Genomic DNA, 20,345 nt, shown 5'->3' with positions numbered 1-20,345 from the left:
GAAGAGCACATTTATTTGATGAACAAGTGCTTGTTATAACGAAAAGTGTCACAACGAGCTTACCGTTTCCACAGCTCAGTGTCATGGATCATGGCAAACATCAGCATACAGGTCCTTGTTTTGGAGAAGTACCACACAAAGACATACAGTTCGACCTTTAATCAATGGAGGAAAAGATCAACAGGAATCACACTACAGAGGAGAAATAATACAGAGGTCTAGGTATAGAAAAACTATTATTTGGAGACAAATACACCACATTTTCTTTACAATGGATTATATATATACATATTCAAAAAATTTTAAGCAAAACTTTTTTTTTTTTAGAGAAAGCATATACCAGTAAAACATGATCTGCCCTTGATAATTCTGAAAAGTTAATGTCTGCATATGCTTTATACAAAATAGATTTTCAAACAATATTTGGGTAGTGCAAATCTTTTTTTTTTTTTTTTTTTTTAGATTCAAGCTGGTTGATTACTTTCACAAACAGTTTGTGTGTGAAAAAGACTGACTCCTATCCTATTCACAGTATTAAACAATTTGACCAAAGCCGTCACGTTAGAGTAAAAAAAGAAGAAGAAAGGTGTGTCTAAATTCAAAACAAAGATCTGTACATTTGTCTTCAGGAGCTACTTAGTTCACACCGACACATGTTGAATTTGTCCGTGCTTGCTTTGGTCACCTTGTAGTCAAACATAAAATAGGCTGTTTGTGTGCAGTCTGTGGAGACTGATTACTGACTAAGTGTATCTTTTCCTGAAAATCTGTCCTGCAGAGATATGCTGAATGAAAGTCTTGTGTATGCAAATAGCTTATACTGTAAAAAGACTGGAGAGAAAAAAAAAGGAAGCTACCACATCTGGTTATGTGATGGTGACAGATAATCTGCCATTTCTATTGCATATTCAGTTGTCCTCCTCAAAAATGTACAAGAAAGTAATCAAGGATACATTTTTGAGTGAGAAGAGGCAAGTGTGCAAGTGTGTGTGTGTGTGTGTGTGTGTGTGTGTGTGTGTGTGTGTGTGTGTGTATATATATATATATATATATATATATATATATACACACACACACACACATACACACACACACCTGTCTAAATGAGCAGCAGCAGAGAGTTGGATACACTGAATGTGAAAGTAACCCATGGGTAACCCCTATGCAGTTAATGAGGATGGTTTTCAACTATTTTGAATAAACAGAAAAAAAGAAAAAAAAAGGTATAATTTTTCTGAGCCTGGGTATTTCTGAATGACGGTGGCAGCACATTAATAAAACGTTCCCAATCATGACAGAAAAATACACCATAAATCACAGAAGCAGACATCCTGGGAATCCAAACTGACCGTTTTTTGGTTCTTAAAGTCGGGACATAAAAAACAACTTCACATGGACGACCACGTACTGCATGAATCAGACATTAAGTTTTAACAACCTGAGCATGGGAAGGGGTTCAAAATGTATAATGAGTGACTTTACATTTGTAGTTAGGATAGTGTAGCAAGAGCAAAACAATTTGACATTTTCCATTTTTAAATGAGTACTTTATAGTCGCTCACTTGACATATTTATCCAATTACTTTAAACCAGCAGGGCATAATCTTTAATCTGTCAAAAGCATTTTCTTTTTTAATTAAATTAGTTCCTCTAAGGTTAACATTCATATCAAAACCTGGATTATATTGTGCTTTAAACACATGCATCATGACAAGCTGACAACTGATGAAAATGTTGCAGCACATTTCAAATCCCCCGCGTACACAACACTCAAAGAAAGACCTCCATGATGCTGTGAGTGCCTTGTGTTACAAATACAGCTCAGTTATCACTCATTAATAATGACCCCAAATCCAGCGGACAGAAGCTCACATAATTGGGCAAATTTAGAAGCTTCAATACTGGAACTAGCTTCCCTCTACTGATGCAAACACTGATCAGATTTCAGCGTCACTGAAAACAGACAAAACTGGAGTTTGGCACTGAAATCGTTCCCAGAGAATAAAGGATCCATTTTGCCCCCCCACCAGTGCTACACTTCCACTGTGATGCGACTCCATGAGGTGACCGATGCTAAGTTCTTTTAAACGTTGGGGCTGGACTACCTAACAGACAGACGAACAGACATGTAAATGCACTAAAGACAGACGTGTGGACAAGGTGCCTACAGGGCGTTAAAAGAGCAGAAGGCTTAAACAGGAAGGGTCAGAGGTTATCAGCAGCTGTGGGAGGGTTACAGGGTAATGAATCTGCCAACGTGTGATCCAAAAAGCTGTATACACAAGCTGTCTATCACACAAATCGTTCATTTTAAAAGCAAGAGTTCAGGAATTTTGGAAAACGTGGCCTTTTCCACTTTCTTGTAGAGAAAACTGACACTGCTCTCCTAAGTGTACGTTAAACAAGAAGCTACAGCCAGGAGCCGGTTAGCTTAGCTTAGCATAAAGACTGAAAACCACTGGAAATCATGGTCCTTTGCACAGTCAGTCACTTCCAGTCTTTATGCTAAGATGAACTAACTGCTACACATTTACCGCTCAGACGTCACAGAGTAGAATCAATATCCTCTGCAAGAAAGCAAATAAATGCTTATTTCCCAGAATGTAAAACAACTCCTTTAACAAATATAGCAAAGCAACAATGCAAAGGCTTTTAAATAATCAAATATCTAAAGTCAGATGCTTATTGCGAGCATGAGTATACTGGTGATAAAAGGAACATCAGAGGCAGAATCATGACTACATGTTTGTCAGTGTAACAAACTAGACTGTGAAAAGAACTTAAAAGAATTAAGGACGGTTATTATCCAACCAATTTGAGCAATGTTAGAAACACAGAAATGAGTCTTCCGGATGAATTAAACATGACATAATCTTGCAAACACAACAGAATATGCCCTCTCTTCTCTGATTGGTAGACGCAGGTATCTAACACATTCCATTATTAGACTATTTGGGGGCAGGAGTGGGGTCTGAAATAAATATCAAAGCCAGCTAGTTCCTATAGAAAAAGGTTTCATGACTTCCATCTGAAGTCATTTCATAAAAGACTGGTACAGCATAACAGTCTTTCTTCACAGTCCTTTAAAGCATTTAGTACAAAGTGCTCTAATCGCAATTAAGGAGTTGAGTGTGCGGACGTCGCATTAAAAGAAAGCGGGCTTTGAATAATCACCGTTTCTACACATCGAGGATGGGCCCGAGACGCCCCGCTTCTACCGATAAACACAGTACAATAAGAGAAAAGGAAAAGTTGCAACTGCATGTAACATAAGAAGTACAATCAACATACGATGAAGGTATACCACGGTGGGTTTACGAGAGCACGCCTTGAACAGGAAGGAAGAAATGGCTAAGATGAGATCTGAAGCAAAAAAGGCACATATTCTTTTCCCTTTTAAAGTAGACTTGTGTAAACCTGTGAGAGGTCAGCTTGTGTGAGAAATCATCCTTTTAACGATGCACGCCCAATAATTCAACAGACCCCCCGTATGACTGATAAAACATTTTTGTTACAACCTCCTATAAAAACTAAATGAGCAACATACAGTCTAAAAGCCTACTTAAGAGCATGTCATATTCATTAAGCTTGGTTACCTTCCCAGGTAACGACAACCTGGAACATTGTATAAACTGTTACAGTTTGAAAATGTAGAAAATACTATCAGAACCTGTACATAGATATTTGTTTATCTATCTTAGATATTGTTCTGGATTTGAAGGTAAGAAACCTGAGACGACATGGATGTTAGCCTATATCTCTTTGTGATTATCTTTTTTTTAATCTTACAAACATTTCCTACTTGTTATACACATCTTACGTCTGCTCGACAAAAACAAAACATCTGTGCTCGCCCTCTCGTCTCCACGCTCTCCCTCCATCGCACACTCGCTCTCACAAACATCATTCTCTCCTCAGATCCTCACTCCTTTCATCGTCGCTCCTCAGAGGGGGGGTGAGGGGGGTGGTGGCGGTGGGGTGGATTGGTGAGGTGATGTGGTGGGATTTTAAGGCATTGTGTCTGTTACGGGGCACAGTCATCTCTGGTGGAAGAGCAGAGGTTTGACGCTCCCAGCCTTGAATTTTGGTAACTGGTTGCTGATGATCTCCGCGAGCATCTCCGGGAACTCTACGCTCAGGGATTTATTCACAAAGGTGTAGAAGCAGAAGCTGAGCAGTCCACCGACCATCTGCGCGCGCACACACACACACACACACACACACACACACACACACACACACACACACACACACACACACACACACACACACACACACACACACACACACACACACACACACACACAGGAGAACCTATCAGTGGATGATCATCACTAAAACACACATTCAGCATTTGGTGAAAACATGTCTTGATATTGGTTTACAGAATATCGGATGTATAGAGAGATGGTACATATTAACTGTCATTTAGAGCCTTTAGTGAAGCCATTACATAAGCAAAGGATACCAAATAAAAGTAACTTTGCATTATAGGGGGATAAAAACAACTCCGTGGAGGATCTCTGTACCTCATGCATGGAGTCGAGCAGCTTTGTCAGTTGATAGAAGCGCTGCCAGTTCTGGCTGGAGTTCTCCTCGCGCTTCACGATGGCTTTCCCCAGCTCCTTGATGTACGACATCCGGATGTCGTCGAACACCGCCTGGCTCTTCAGGCCGTCCTTTGGCACTGCGGGAGAAACTAAAAAGGTCAACATCTAGGACAGAGATAAGGACAAACGCCCTGTAAATCACAAAAGGAGGACGGACATCCTTTACATTTTAAATGATCACGTCCGGGCAGTTGAAGGGCTGAAAAAGGGCAACTGATTAATATACACCAGGTCATTTTCAGGGTGCACTCCCGGTAATATTTAGCAGCACAGAGCAATTACCTGTGCAAGAACAAAGCCACACACACACACACACACACACACCCAGAGGCGGATGTGTGGATGTAAGCGGTGTTAAAGCAGCCTGCAATTATCCTTTAAATAGGTTTTTTATCAGTTTAATTATGGAGTCTTTGTTTACATCTTTAATCCTCCTGCACTCGATTGCCTTAGAGATAACATGAAGTGGAGTTATGTACGTGTGGTGAAATTGTGTGTGTTTTTCTGTATCAAACCAGGTCGCCCTGTGAAGACTTATTTGCAATAATTGCATGTCAGTGAGTTGGTAAAGTGCAGTGATGTGATGTCCTGCATACATCAATATTATCTTTCAGCCACTGGACAGTATCGGATTGGAGTAATGGCTTTTGCAATGATTTGCATTAACACAGCAGCACGTTCGACATGCGACGGTTCAGCTGACCTGTGCTGAGCAGCAGCAGGACCTTCATGCACAAATACTCGTCGTGGGAAACCTGCAGCCGGACGAACTCGCTGGAAATCTTCAGCATCTGCTCGCACTGGTCGGCCATGTAGGGCAGCTTCATCCGCTCCCTGGTGAAACGAGACAGCAACGGTTAAATAGTCACAAGTGATTTATAAAAAGGGGCGGTTTGTGCAATCTCAATCAGGGAGACGAAGCGGCTCTCTGTAATATCGCTGCAGATTAAATGTTCAAGGTCTCGCTACAAACAATTTAGTGGATCCCATTTTAAATCATTCTGCCAGAAGGTTGACAATGCATATTTCAGGTGAGTGAGTGTCATGTCAGTGACGAAGTAATGTGGAGGGTGAAAGGGAAAGTGGGGACAAACTTGTGTAAAATGTATGCTGAGGAGTTATTTCATTCCATCCAATTTAGCCACATTAAACTGAAAATTCATGAGAAAAGAAACGTGCATCAAGATTGTTTCAAGTCTGTCATAATCAAATGCAAATATAACAATCTGAAAAAAGCTGGAGCTGAATTTTGTTTGGAGGCGGACTAGCAAACAGAGAACAAAACATCCTCAGATATTAATTATGATCATATTAACTTTCAGCTTGTGATTAGGAAAAAAAAAAGGGAAACAAATCAAAAGGCCTATTACAGCCTTAAGCATGAAAGCTGTGGCGACTGCTCACTACACTCAGAGCGCTGCTTATGAATGGAGTCATCAGGTCTGTAACACTGATTAGTGATGACAGCTGACAGATTCTCTGGAGATACGAGATACGACACACACACACACACACACACACACACACACACACACACACACACACACACACACACACACAGCCCTGACGTACGTAAACAAACAGATACCTGCGTTGGCGACTGACGGCAATACGTATAAAATTACAGGCTTGAAAATATCACTTCAGAGCTTGATTCACGCACGGTGCAAATAAGAATAAGGAATCCATGGGATGATACATACTCGTTGATGACGAGGTCCGGTGCAAAGCACAGCATGTTGCCGTTGCACTGCTGGTAAGATCTCCAGCCCAGACCGAAAGACATGAGGAAGAGCCAGGAGCACTGCAGCAGAGTCATCTGGTCGTCCAGGTGCAGGTTCCTAAAACCTGAGGGGAAGGACGAGGAAACACTTCAACCAAGTGTACAAGAAGTACAATACGCTAAGTGTATTGTAAGTGTGCACATACTGGCTGCACACTGGGATTACAGAAAAAGAAGACAAACTAAGATGGCACATCTTTTGAAACTCGTTCTAGCTGCAAATTTACCTCAATGTGTCACATCCTTCTCTTTGCAAACGTACCAATATAAACCACTTTAATGTCAATATAAACCACTAACCTGGCAGAGCCTTGGCCCACTTGACAGCAGAGATGACCTGCCGGCCGCCCAGCCTGTTGAGGGTGGTCATGAGGCGGGTGGAGGTGTCGGGCAGGGTGCTGTCATAGCCGGCGTAGATGGTGTCCGGCTCAATGGCCTTCAGCAGGGACAGCATGGTGGGAATGAGCTGAGGCATGCACTTGGGTAAAAGGGAGCGAGCCTCGATCGGCGGAGAAGGAGTCAGCTCGGGCAGGTTGTTCGGCTTTAAGCGGTTCAACTTCTTGGTTTTGCGCGCTGCAGAGAAGTTAAAACCGGGAAGAGTTAAGTGAAATAAAGAGAAACGGTGAAGAGGAGACAGGAGCAGTTTAACCAACTGAAGGGGACACAGTTTGGCGTTATCGGTGTGGTTAATACGTACCTTCCAGGTTCATGCCTGCCATCAGACACTTGCGAAAGCGACAGGCCGGGCAGTTCTTCCTCCTGATCTTGTCTATTATGCAGTCGTTTCTCCCAGCACACAGGTAATTATGCTGCCCTGAGGCACACAGAGGAGGAAGATTAATCTGTTATTTACCGTTACTGCTGTGGAAACACTCCGGGGGGGAAAAACTAATTAGCTGCATACCAATCCTTTACTTTGTAATGAACGTGCCTCCATCTTAAAGTCATAATGAGTCCAGCATCTGAGCAAACTTATGTGACAGGTCAGTGATGAATGAGTTTATCACAGGCGATGAATAAATCAGGGAGGTAAGTAATGATGTCTCGTGGATTTGTTACCTTCCACTGCTCTCTTGAAGAAGACCTTGCAGCTGCCACAGGTAAGGACGCCGTAGTGGCAGCCTGAAGCCTCGTCAGAGCACACCAGACAGATCTTACGAGTCCCGCTCTTTCCCTGTGTGGATGTAGCGGTGACCACTTCCTGTCTGGAGGTAGAGCTGGAGGGAGAGGGTGGAGACAGAGAAGAGAAATGGAAAGGATGTTCAGTCCCTCTCAAATGCTAAAAGCAATGCAGCTTTCAGACTTTTAAAGGAAAACTGAGGATGAGGATGTATGGACACAGAAATTAGTTTTGGTGAGTCACATTGAATGTTAACGTAACTTGTTTGCACCTTTAACCATAAAAACATGCACAAAGACAAAACATTGACTACAATCTTAACTTCTGCTGCACGGAAATTGAAGTCCATATCAGACAAATACTGTATGTCAACAGTATGCCAATTATACTGCCCACCCCCCCACTCCTGAAAGCATCCACTCAGTTTTGAGAGTTCAGCTGTAGTTCATATTCACAACTCTGCTCCAAAACTTTAAATAAATAAACGACACAGAGATACTACACATGCTCCCACCAGACTCAATGTGTTCCTTGTGCTTGTTTTATCCTCAACTTTGCCTTTCGTTGTCAACACCACAGGAAGGAGAAGTGAGTCCCGTTGTGCCCGTTTGGGCCTCGAAAGCCAAAATGATCTCACTGTCTGTGGTCACATTCTAAATCCAGTGGTTGTCTTTAAAACAGCTCCTCTTCCTTTGATGGAACCTCAAACGTTTCCGCACCCAGCGGTTTGAAATGCACTTTTTCAAAACAACCACTAGAGGATGTCAGGCGTTGCACCATCAGAGCAGAGGAGGTCCACGCCCCCCTTCTAAGCCAGTGGACACAGGCAAACACAACGCCCACAGTGAGAGGACAGAGAGCCTGAGACGAGCAGCGACTGTGTCCGTCTGTGTGTGTGTGTGTGTGTGTGTGTGTGTGTGTCAACAAGGCTGCAACCCCCAATGACAACAAACTGTTGTATTTGATAAGCGCCGCTCTGAACTGTCCCCCTGCACACCAACACATTTATGCAGATTTGATCTAGGGGAGCAAAGTTCACCCTTCGTTATACAACATGAGGGTATTAGCATGGAAGCAGGGCAGTCAGTGAGCGTAGAGGTGCGGGACAAACCTGAGTGAAACATCAAAGCATCAAGATTACAAAAAGAAGTAATCAGGGAGAGACCTCAGAGGAGGCCGTCTCGCCGAGACACGGCTGAGAGCTTTTTGAGCGCCACTGAAAACACACTGTAGTCAATACGTCTGTCCATTCACCTCTTATGGCTTCTATTCAATACAATTATGTGTTGATATTTAGTGAGCTTCCATTTCCTGTGAGTCTTTGACTCCACTCTGCATTGTGTCGCAACAACTGAAATTCAAAGCCCCGAAATATTTGGGTTGGTTGTGGGAGAAGATGACCCCACTAAGTGGGGGAGGGGGGCTCACTGACCTCTCGGTGCAGCTGTGAGAGGTGAAACGGGGGGCATGTATAATGGAGAACACAGTGACTGAAGCCATTCAAATACAGAAAACAAGCTTTTTCAAATGCATCCGAATGAGAGGGCACTTTAGTTACACCCAAGACGCATCACGCAGAAGCACTAAACAAATCACATGCCATATTCTGTCAATTTATCATTGTTTAAAGTGGGAAACCAGAGCAAAAGGAACATTAGAATAAATATTTATAGTCACAGTGAAAATTAAAGTACTGCACAGGTACTGACGGATAGCACATTAATCATTCAGTTGTAAAAAGGTTGGAAGATGAAATAAAAAAAAAAAATTTACAATCACAAATCCAACAAATAGACTACAGGTGAACCGATAAACATCCTTTATAAAGTTACCTTGTCATAATCAGAATATCAGTGTTTATAGGATCACCACAGAATCCTCAACAATTAATCTAAAAACCTAAAATTGATAAATAAAGTTGCAGCATGTTGTGCACGATTAACAGCAAGTAAAATTAATATTAGGAACACTATTTGCTCTGGACAGTACCTGAGCAGAATTACAGAATGTAGTTGGTAACAGTAACCAGCCAGTGTACGTTCATCTTACCAATGAATCAAATGACTGTGCAAAACAATGTTTTTAACTAATGGTTTATTTGCAAAGATATGCACCATCTCAGTGTATGGGCCCTCTCAAGGTGGTGCTATGATGTTGGATGGAACAGGGACTGTGATAAATGCAAATGAAGATCCCAACATTCTCCTTGCATAGAATAAGTAAACTTTTTTTACTCTTACTTTATGCATATGATGGTTTCTTTAAAAAAAACGACAGTTTTCTTCAAATGATATTATAGAATTGGCAATATACCACCTTGCTTACAGTATCGCAATATATTGAATCATATTCCCTGTATCATTATTCATGTAAATCTGTATCATCAGTGTTCTGCCCTAGTCTGAATTCCTGCTGTTTGGATTACAGCCAACTATCCTCTAGAAACTACTGCCTGGGTGAAGGGTCACACCATGTATACAATTCAACCAAATGCTGTGCCACTGCAATGATGTAACCAGCATGCCATCTGTCTCACACACAGCTTCACATATGGGGTTTCCTTCACAGACTTCTATGAGAGAACACACACACACACACACACACACACCTTACAAGCTCCAGAAGAAGCATGTTCTAACAGCCAGGGTGGGTGGAGGAGGCTAATGAGTGCAGAGTAAAGATGACGATGATGATGTCAGAGGGTGTGAAGGGGAAACGGTACAGTTTATCCTTCATTGGCCCACTGGGATGGAGACATCAGGACAGCTTTACCAGAAGGCTGTAGGCTACTGGTTCAAATCCAATTACTGCAGCGTCGATACGTTTCCAACACCAACGTAAGCTTCAAGTGATGTCACTGATTTTCAGTGTTTTTCTCTAAACTCAATTTGGAATCGGATGACATCCAACTAAGCCATAAAACAACATTAAATAACAAATCAGATTTTTTTTCTGGCTTGTCAGACATTAACTAACCAAAGCTGCACAGCAGTGTGGGGAGACCGAATTTCCTCTTTCTAAAACCATCTGTTGAAGTGAGTGCATGCCATCGACAGGAAGTTCTTGCATTCCCTCAGAGTTTACTATCGGCCAGAGCCCAGTTACAGCTCAAAAGCAGAGAGAGACACCCGGAGATGGGCCTCGACTTCAACGAGCGCAGTGCCGAGAAAGTTAACCGCTTACGTCTGTGGGAGTGTGATCAATCAGCCCGGGTTTAAACGAGGCAAGTCACTTCACGCACTTACGATAATGCCGGTGGCCCAGTGCCCTGCTTAACTATTCATAATCTCCTTTTAGCCGGGAGTGTCACGAGTAGCGTGGCAGGTTCCTGCTCTATATACCCGTCTCTCTTTATCTATTCAGACGAGAAGCCGTTAGCGCCACATCATTGCAATGCCCAGCTATTTCCTTTTAAGTGAGGCAGATAATGTTGTGTTTGTGCATTCACTGTATTCCACATATTAGTTTACATCATCCTACTTGACTGTGAAGATTATCAGTGCCTCTGATTATGGTTGAACATTGCACAAACATCTCATCTTCATCAAAACTCCGTGAGCATGAAGAGAGCAGAAGGAAGTGCTCCTTCCCCCGAGGTGAGGGCCCCCAAAATAGAACGGGAACTGGTCTGTACGCTCTGAATCACTCTTGCATGCAGAACAACAACGCCGCCCCTATGAGGGAGTGGAGGGACCGGGTTTGTTTGGTTAAAGACCGGACTTCTCTAAAATATCTGCCTCCTGTAGCCTCCGATAAAAACAGACGGCATGTCTTCAGAAGTATTTGACAACATAGTCAGTGAACATTGCAGCCACAGAAAGGTCATCAAGTATTTTTTGTGGCCATCGCTTTGGTTCTTGAAACAAGCCATTAGGGAGATATTCTGACATGTGACACTCCCTCGGAGTCACTGCCTGCAAGGAGCCACTGTCTCCCCTTCACTAACAGCTACATTCTGCAGCAAAGACGGGTTTGGCTTCAAGCATCAACATCAATCTGGCCGAGCACAAGAAAAACAACCCCTGAGGATTTGAGTTTCCATATTAGCTTCCATAATTGGAGCTGTAGGTGACTGTATGTGTAGGTGGGAGGTGGCTTCCGAGCTCGTAAAAATGAATTGGAGGCTTGCTGCTGCTACTGTTTGCATAACCATGATACCTTTAGTGTGGGAGGAACACACTCCCAAAGTTTGGCTTTTGCTGACTCGACAACTGCAACACAAAAATAAGACGAAGGGCACAAACAACTGACAGGCTTAGCTGCATCCTCTTAACCTCAATGTAGGGACTTTCTATAAGCCCATGCAGTGTCAAAACACAACAAAAACTAAATAGAGAAAACTGTGGTTGTAGGGGAATGCGGGAATAACGCCAAAGTGACTGGAATGGTTGGCATTTGATCTGCTGCGTTAACTCGGCGCCAGCTGTGGGCAGGACGGAGGGAAAGTAGGTCAGGAGAGTGAGAGCTTCATGGCAGCCCTCTGTGGTCCGCCTGCCACAGCGGCCATGACGACACACCCACATGCACACACACACCCACAAAATCATGAAAGGTGATTTACAGTAGATGAAAGCTTCTGCTGACAGTCAAAGTCCCTGCCCTTGAGAGAAAGAGAGAGAGAGAGGTGAGGGGTGTGCCAGGTCAACATTGTGTACTGAGACTGACCAAAGCTTACTCTCAAAACACAGAGCCCAGACTAAAACCACTAGGCGCATATATATATATATATATATATATATATATATATATATATATATATATATATATATATATATATATATATATATATATATATATATATATATATATAAAATTAAAATAAACTTCTCATGTATCACACCAGGCACCAAACCACAGCTGATACATCACACAGCTGTTGACTTCACCAGTCACGACCTATCACTCTGGTCACTGTGAAGGTTTGATAAGGCTCTATATTGTGAGACAGAGTGTTTATCTGGTAAACACTAAGCTCTACTCCTGAGCTCATCCTGCCATGAAAATCACACATTCAAACAGGTTGTTACAAAGTCCTGCAGGCACAGCAGCTGTCAAACAAGGCCACAAGTAAAGGGTTCATACATACATTTTAATCAATAGGAGGCATTACAAAGACTGTTGCAACTCTTAGGAGTGCCTGAAATGTGTTTGCAGGTTAGGAGAAAGAATGGTGGTAAGGGGTTCTCACAACAACAACAAAAATGTCAACACTCGTTCCTCCATTGGTCTCTAAAAAGTGTACACAAACAATTGCCAAACTAGTCAAAAGGATTGCGTGGCAATATGAAAATAAAACGAAAGGCCTATTCAAAAACGGCCCGCACGTGAATTCCAGTATAGTATAGCCAAAGATGTCTCCACAGATAGTTGTGGAGCTTTGCATTTGAAGTATATTAGTTATTTATCTGGTACAGGATGCGAGGAAACCAACGTGGGTAAAGAGTAAAAGTGTTTTCTGTGATAAAGAAGAAAACTACTTTTACAAAAGTGGTTTTCTTCTTGAGGTTAATTCAGCAGTGAGTTATAGTCATTTTCCAAAGTTGACTCAATATTCCCACATGTGAGATTCTCTGGAGTTTTAGCAAAGACACTGCCAGATGTGCTCCTCAACCTATTCAGGCACTGCTGAGCTCGGCCTATGCACTATAATCAGTCAGTTAACATCAGGGCTGTAACTAACAAAACATTTATTATTACTTCACCTGCCCATTATTTTCTAAAAGAATCAATGAACTGTTGAACTGTCAGAAAACAGTGAAACATGCCCATCACACCACTTCTTAAAGCCCCATGTGACATCTTTAAATTGCTTGTTTTGTCCCATCAACTGTCTAAAACCCAAATATATGAATTATTCTGTTACATAAGACAAAGAAAAGCTGCAGACCTCACATTCACAAAAAGCTAAAACTAGTTAATGTTTAGCGTTTTTTTAGCATCATAAAAAGTAGTTGCTGATTCATTTTCTGTTGATTCCTAAACTAATTGTTTCAGCTCAAGGTAATATTCAGCAGATAAGAGACTGAAATGAGAAACTGAACTTAAGGTATGAATCCATCTCCATGCATGACTTCAGTGGAAGCTTGAATGAATTACCTTTTTATTTGTGTGAAAACCTGGACCATACTCCAACATGCACATAAAGATGTTGAAGCTACACAGCTCTATTCAGTGAGCCAGTCGTATCACTCCTGCAAACAACTTCCTCAACTACGCACACTCAAGCCAAGACATTCCAGGACCCTACAGTGTGCTGTATAATTAACGTAACCTAAAGTCAGGAGCATGATTAATGGCTAAGTCATTACATCCCTCTATGGGCTGGGCCAATCAAAGGCGTGGGAGGAAATCGCTATAAGCCTACTAAATGGGCTGAGTGATTACCTGACACAGGAATTATATTTCCGAATGTTTTCCACCATCCAAAGAATGCATTTCTTTTGAGTGCAAGCAAAAATTAAATCAGCCCAGGCTTCATTAAAACCAATCATCATATTACGAGGGCGTGTATATCCCAAAATAGAAACAAACCTGGGGCATTACTCAAGGTGAAGCATTCTTCCTTACGTGAGAACCAATTGTTCATGAGTCGACCGAGTCAGAGCCTAAAACTGAACAGCCAAGTTAGGGAGAATGTAAGCGCTGGTGAATTGGTGAACGTACGGTAATGTTACGAGTCCCAGCTGACCTGCGCGGTGCAGAGCAGCAAACTGTGGAGCCACAGCCTCAGCAGGAAGTAGCAGCACCATTGCGTGAGACGCCGGAGGAGACGGTGACCCGATGCCAACCGTCTGACCGCAGAGACACCGCAGCCACGCTCAGCTAGCGTCAAGCCACGAAATGTCACACAGGTTGTGGCCAACAGGCACAGCACAAAAACAAACTCCCACTCTCTGGAGAGAGACCTGCACACACATAGAAAAGCTAAACTCTCACACAGATAAGCCAATACACATAAGACACACACACACACACACACACACACACACACACACAATTATCTGGGCTTGTACTTGCATGGATGGACATAATCCTATGCTTAAACACACACACACACACACCTCTACAGAACAAAAAGAAGGCAATTAAAGCCAGGTGTAAAATGAAGATGAGGTGTATCTCGCGTCCCTCCCATCTGTTCCGGGTCACCAGACGCGAGGACGACCGTCAGACAGTCACGAAGAGGTTACCAACATAATTATCACAAACAATAAAAACACATGACATGACACACTTTTTCTGCGTGCCAATCTTTGAGCTGACCACTCCCCGTCAGATATTGTGAATGCACGAGAGACGCAAACAAAAGAGCCTTTAAGAAACGTGACTCTGCCACACCACTGTTGGTGGAGAAGTTCTATTCAGCCGCTTTACGACTGGATCTCAAAGCCACATTCACAGCTGAATCCATAAAATTCAACAGAGTATTAAACTGTACAAAAGACACTTTGTTGGGCTGCGTGGGGACAAAATACTGTGACTCTGTGCTCCATATTCCTCTAAATGTGAACTCACTGGAAATAAATTAAGATTGAGCAAAATCACATGAGTAAGTCAGTGGAACAGGTAGTGTTTTTCACTTTTCTCTGCTACAGAATTCCCTTCTTAATGTACAGGCCTGACCACTCTGTAAAAGGCCACGACTCATTCATCCTCAGGGACACATCTGCTTCAAGTGAAGAAGGTGCACATCTCAGGTTTATTTTTGGCGTAACGCAACTGAAGGATCAAAGAGATCTGCCCAAAACACCTCATGAAGTGCCATTGAGTGGAAACGTCTGTGAGGGGCTGGGCAGAGCCAACAGGCTGATAAACTGACTCAAAAGAGTGAACAAATTATAAATAAATCTTTTTGGTTTAAAAAAAAAAAAACTAGACAACATGTGAGATTGTATAAGAGTGGAATTCCCCTTTTTAACAGCACATCCTTTCTCCAGATCGTGGTGATTGTTGCTGAAGCCACGTCCTGTAGAGTGCATGAGCCTGTCTCACAAAGCAGGACTGGTGGGTTAAATAACTAACTTAGGGGTTAACGTGGACATTTTTGGGTCAGGACAATGGCTTTATTTTTAAAACAAGCTCTGTTGCTATGGTAACCAACAGAGCAAACCAAACCTGTGAGGAGACTAGGGTTTTTTTTGTTTCGGCTTATCAAAACATATAAAATGTCCACCTCCTCATCCATCAACTGGAGTCTGAAACACAGTAGAAGTTTGTTTCACTGTGGCTATAAAACAGGACTTGGCAGGTGGCTGCAGATGCTTCTACCAGTGATAACAAAAATTTGCTGCTATTGTTATACATTAATTGTGCTGAAATTACTGTATAATATGCCTCACACTGCCACTCAGGTGTGCAAGAGGCCCCTTGATGAAATCTATAAGTGAGATGACACAATCCAAGAAATTGGAAGTTTTCCCGCAGTGCTCCAACAAAGTGCACCAATCGTCCTTTTAATTACAATAAGGAAGTGAATCTTCACACTGACAAGTAGCTAATGTATGTGCACTACAGGTGGGTAACGCACACCGCATTTACTTAAAGCCTCTATATTTACACATGTCTGCCATTTCCTTTACTCTGTTCCAAACCCAATCCAGGCTTGGTATGAGAAAATGCTGAGCCCATTCTAGATTGGGTATTTAATGACTATCATATTTTCCACTATCACTTTTTCTTGTTCCAGTCATTAAAATGTATGTATTTTACTTTGTTTACTTTTTGAAACGGCAACGTCCCAATTCTCAACAATCCCAACGTGTGTTAGATACCGTGTGTTTTATCTGCTGCTGCTGCATGTGACTGGCTGTTTGCTAGAAGGCCTAACTCCTACATGTGTATAAACTCAAATGTGGAAAACCCTGGACTAACGCCACCAGCTGATAACCACCTCTGCGAGAGCTGTAATCCAGATTCACCAACGTGTCATTGTGAAACCAGATAACAGAGCCTGCCTAAGTTGAACTGTCAACAACACAATATTCTGCACTAATACTTTTGTCAATGGCATGTCAAAACTAATTATGATGCTGCTCACTAAAGCCCTATCACGGTCTCTGAAATAGAGGCGGACTGAGGCACATATTAAATGGATTAGTTTCAGGTGTATGAAGTCCTATGTCTCTCTGGTCCTTTGTTTACTGCACTCAGGTTATTTTAGCTGTCAATCACACCTCATTTATAAACACTGAAACCAAACCTACCACACGTTATAAACACGTTATAAACACGTCAACCATAAAGCAGCGTAAACAAATATTCAGTCTGGTGTTCTAATTAAAAGTCAGCGAGCCAGAAAACTATTACTGACATTTCTCAGGTGAACTACTCCTCTAAAGGCAGGTGGCTGAGAAAGTGCATTTAAACACTCCTCTGTCCATGGATACAACACAGGACAACGTCACACACTAAACACAGAGGACTCAATGCCAAATACAGAAAGAAACAAGGAAAGCTGTGGTTATCCTTTCTTAATATAGCGATATTCAGCGGTCTATCATATGTCAAATAAGTTGGATTGGCTTTACTTATTGTAATATAAGCCTTCTTCAGGCAATATTGGATGTCTGGTGATGCAGGGAAGGATAAAATAAGACTTAACTGGGATCACCGCATAAACAAATTAGCTCAAGTTAGCAAGCAAGACTAAAACCAAAAAGGTCGGGTCAGACCACACTCTGCAGATTTTTCTTACCTTGCAAAGCTGGTGGGGTAAGAGGGAGAGCTTGAAAACGCCTCACTGGCCCGGAGCATTGCGGAGCTGTTCCCGACACCTTGGTTTCTGTTCCAGGCCCGGCCGATCGTAGTCACCGGGAGATACAGGCTGGACACCGGCTTCTGATCCTTCTGTTGCTGAGCGTCACTGCTGCTGGGGCTGACTCCAAAGTGGTAGCTCTGTCCCCCGGAAGTGCTCACCCCACAGATGGAGATGGGGCTAGAGCTGGGCACGTCTGTAGTGGATGTGCCGCTCATTTGGCAGTAACTCTGGCCTGCAGACGACTTCTCCTGTTTGATCACACCTTGGGTGCAGAGCTGAATGAAGCCTGCATCTTTTTCTTTCTTCACCAACGCAGACAAAGTGGTTGTTGGAATTAAGGAGGCAGTTGTGCATAAGCTAGTGCTGGACTGTTCTGGGCTTGCCATATTGCTGCCATTGAGAGCCACAGAGACCGTCCCGCTGCTGTTGATGCTCTCAACCAAGACGGGCTTTATGTCCCTCTCTGAGCTAACGTCTCCAAGCAGAGAATCATCCGCCAGAGTGGACAGGAAGGCATCGTCCCCGACATAAAAATCTGAGGGGGACCCAGTGAGCTCGAAGTCTTGGAGCAGGTCCAAAGTGTTGTCGCTGAAAAACTTCTGGTTCACGTCCACATCTTTCCCAATGTGATCAAAGGCATGATCAAGGTCAATGGGATCCTGCTCTCCTTTATCCATGGAGAAATCCTCTGTTTTCGTGTGGAAGAAATTGGGATCTGATCCCCCAATAAGTGAATCCATGCAGGACTGTGAAATGTCTGCTATACTTGCCTCCAACTGGGGCAAATTTTCCCTCAAAGTTTGACGACCAAACGTAGTAGAGGTCTGTGTCTGGAGTAAGTGCTGCTGCTGAAGCTTCTGGTCTTTGGTCAGAAACCTGGACTCTTGGTCTTCCAACAAGGGGCCTACGGTGGCAGTGACGGAGGTGAGCGCCTCTGGAAGGGGGCTGTTGCTGAGGCCGTTAGGCACCTGCCCTGGCTGCATCAACGGACTGGATTGAAGAACGACAGAGGTGATGGACATGGCACTGTGAGGAGCCACTTTCAACACACCTCCCTTCTCAGGGCTTTCGGTGTAGACCAATTTGCTCAGATGATCATCTCTTCTATAAGTTATCTTCTTCACTCCACCACTGTCCATCTTGTTTTTGTTGTTTTGTTCGGGGGGAGGGGGGGGATAGACAGAGAGCATTTACAGACAGGGCCAAGTACAGTGCACAGCAACCACGTTAAAACACAGTGAAATGGGATTATCACACGCGGCGCACTATACCGCTGAACTGTATTGCAATTTAAAATGTCATCAGGTCGTGCATATGCAGAGAGCAAGTAATGGACGTTAGGTCAAAGTGAAACTGGAGAAAGTTGTCAAGCATGCCCCCCTGCGCGCCCTTGATGGCTAACAAAGCTAAAGATAGCCAATTGCGTTAGCTGGTCCCATTAGCAACACGTCAACAAAGCGCATAGACAGCACTTTCCACCTTATATACAATAATGTCACTTAAAGTTGGCACACATAACGTGTTCGACCACAAAGCACACGCAGACAGCCATAAAGTTTACTTAAGTCTAAGCTGTGCTAGCGTTAGCTTATTGCTAACTGTTGGCATGCTAGGTAGCAATGTAGCTAACGGTTAAAGTGGCTGCGAGCCTACGTTTCGCCCGAATGTCGATGACAGTAACGTTAGCCTGCTATCCGACATAGCCCCTATAAGTGCATTTTTAGCGTTGACGTTGAACGTGCTGCGTTTCTGTGTTTGTCTTAAGCCAACACGTATCAACTCAAATCTGAATAAAAGCTCATATTTACCGTTCAAATGACCGATTGTTGGTACGTGTCCACAGGTCGTCTGTCAACATTGTTTTGGTTGAAAGTGGCAGTTCACAACACGCAACACTGACTCAATGTTTGTTAGCGTTAACTGTTCCTCCTCTCGCGTACCGCTACATGACTTGATGAAACGACACAAACGCGTCGAACTGGGTGTGTTTTTACGAGTTCTCAATCTTGCTGTTCGATCTCGCTGTTAATTATCATGCAAACTGCGTTGAAGTGACTGAGCTGTGGAGAGTCACAGCTAGCCATTAGGAAAGTAGGCGCTAACCTCCAAGAAAAACATACAAAATGGAGATCTGAGCGAGTCAACCCCATGACCTGTTTACAACATGCAGCGCGACCTGCTGCCCGTGCAGCGTAACTGCAGCTTGTTATGTGCTGTAGCTCAAACTCTCAGGGACGACATTAAAAAAAGGAAAATTAGTTCCAGTGGAATTAAACAACGCTATCTATTTGATCTGGAGGCACCAGGACCCAAGCAACAAAGTAGTCTAAAGTGCAGAGAGTGCATTAACAGTGAACAAATGGTGCTTATCAAAACGTCATAATCTTCCTCCTCTTGCATGATTGTTCATGCAGCTGCCCACCGTGGGGGCCCACTGTCTAGCAGCTGTTAATGGAGCTGACAGAGACACAGACAGGCAGACAGTCATCTGAGGCAGAGGACGGTGAGAGCAATTATGAAAGGACATTGTAGTCATCCACATTGTAGTGACAATGATCTGATGATGAACTGACAGAAGTTTTTATTTCTTCCTGTGAAAAATACCAAAGAAGTGTTATCTACAGATCTGCCATGTTAAAAAAAAGTTATTATTGGACTAAAGATCCACAAATAAAGATGCCTTGAGAGAATTATTGTGAGGTCTGAATGCACTGCTGGGTATCCTACCGCAGACAACACATCCTTATAAACTTGAATTTCAAGTCTGTTCAAGTTGTTAAATTCTGATGCAATTGATTGTTAAGTCTAAATGTGCACGGAAAACCATTTTAGCTTGCACGTCTATCTAGTGTTTATTTGTATGTTAGATCTATTTATCCTACCGTAAAGATCTCAATCAGCGCCACTGGCTCCTAGACTGCAATGTCTCAGTCAGGATTCAACACAATGGTGTACTGATGTGATCAATATGATATTGCATTACCATTTAGACTGCAGTGTAGCTACTCTTAACATAAAGAAATTATATTATGAGACTATAGTTTGTCTGTTGGTCTACTTATTGTACTGTCTCCA

General features: G+C 42.9%; 1 protein-coding gene across 1 annotated transcript; it reads right to left on the bottom strand.

Annotated features, from left to right (window-relative positions):
* Positions 1–144: 144 nt before the first annotated feature.
* nr3c1 (nuclear receptor subfamily 3, group C, member 1 (glucocorticoid receptor)) lies at positions 145–19,400 on the bottom strand. Its single transcript, XM_068714576.1, has 9 exons — positions 19,079–19,400; positions 17,208–18,409; positions 7,453–7,610; positions 7,091–7,207; positions 6,694–6,966; positions 6,314–6,458; positions 5,314–5,444; positions 4,530–4,687; positions 145–4,190 (listed from the first exon to the last, which is right to left on the bottom strand). Exons 2-9 carry the CDS (start codon positions 18,407–18,409, stop codon positions 4,038–4,040), a joined length of 2,337 nt encoding a protein of 778 aa, XP_068570677.1. The 5' UTR covers positions 19,079–19,400; the 3' UTR covers positions 145–4,037.
* Positions 19,401–20,345: the final 945 nt, after the last annotated feature.

This window comes from Cebidichthys violaceus, unplaced genomic scaffold (genome assembly GCF_023349555.1).
Source record: "Cebidichthys violaceus isolate CVI_PGR_0920_01 unplaced genomic scaffold, fCebVio1.0.p SCAF_2, whole genome shotgun sequence".
In the NCBI taxonomy this organism is placed as follows: Eukaryota; Metazoa; Chordata; class Actinopteri; order Perciformes; family Stichaeidae; genus Cebidichthys; species Cebidichthys violaceus.
The sequence above is the reverse complement of the archived record's forward strand: the minus strand, read 5'-3'. Positions and strand labels throughout refer to the sequence as shown.

Excerpts from the sequence above, each read along its gene's own strand:
- nr3c1 (XM_068714576.1), bottom strand. The coding sequence starts at position 18,409 with ATGGACAGTGGTGGAGTGAAGAAGATAACTTATAGAAGAGATGATCAT. Across the intron at positions 7,208-7,452 it reads CTTCAAGAGAGCAGTGGAAG|GGCAGCATAATTACCTGTGT; the intron begins GTAACAAATCCA and ends TGTGTGCCTCAG. Across the intron at positions 6,459-6,693 it reads GTGGGCCAAGGCTCTGCCAG|GTTTTAGGAACCTGCACCTG; the intron begins GTTAGTGGTTTA and ends CCTTCCCCTCAG.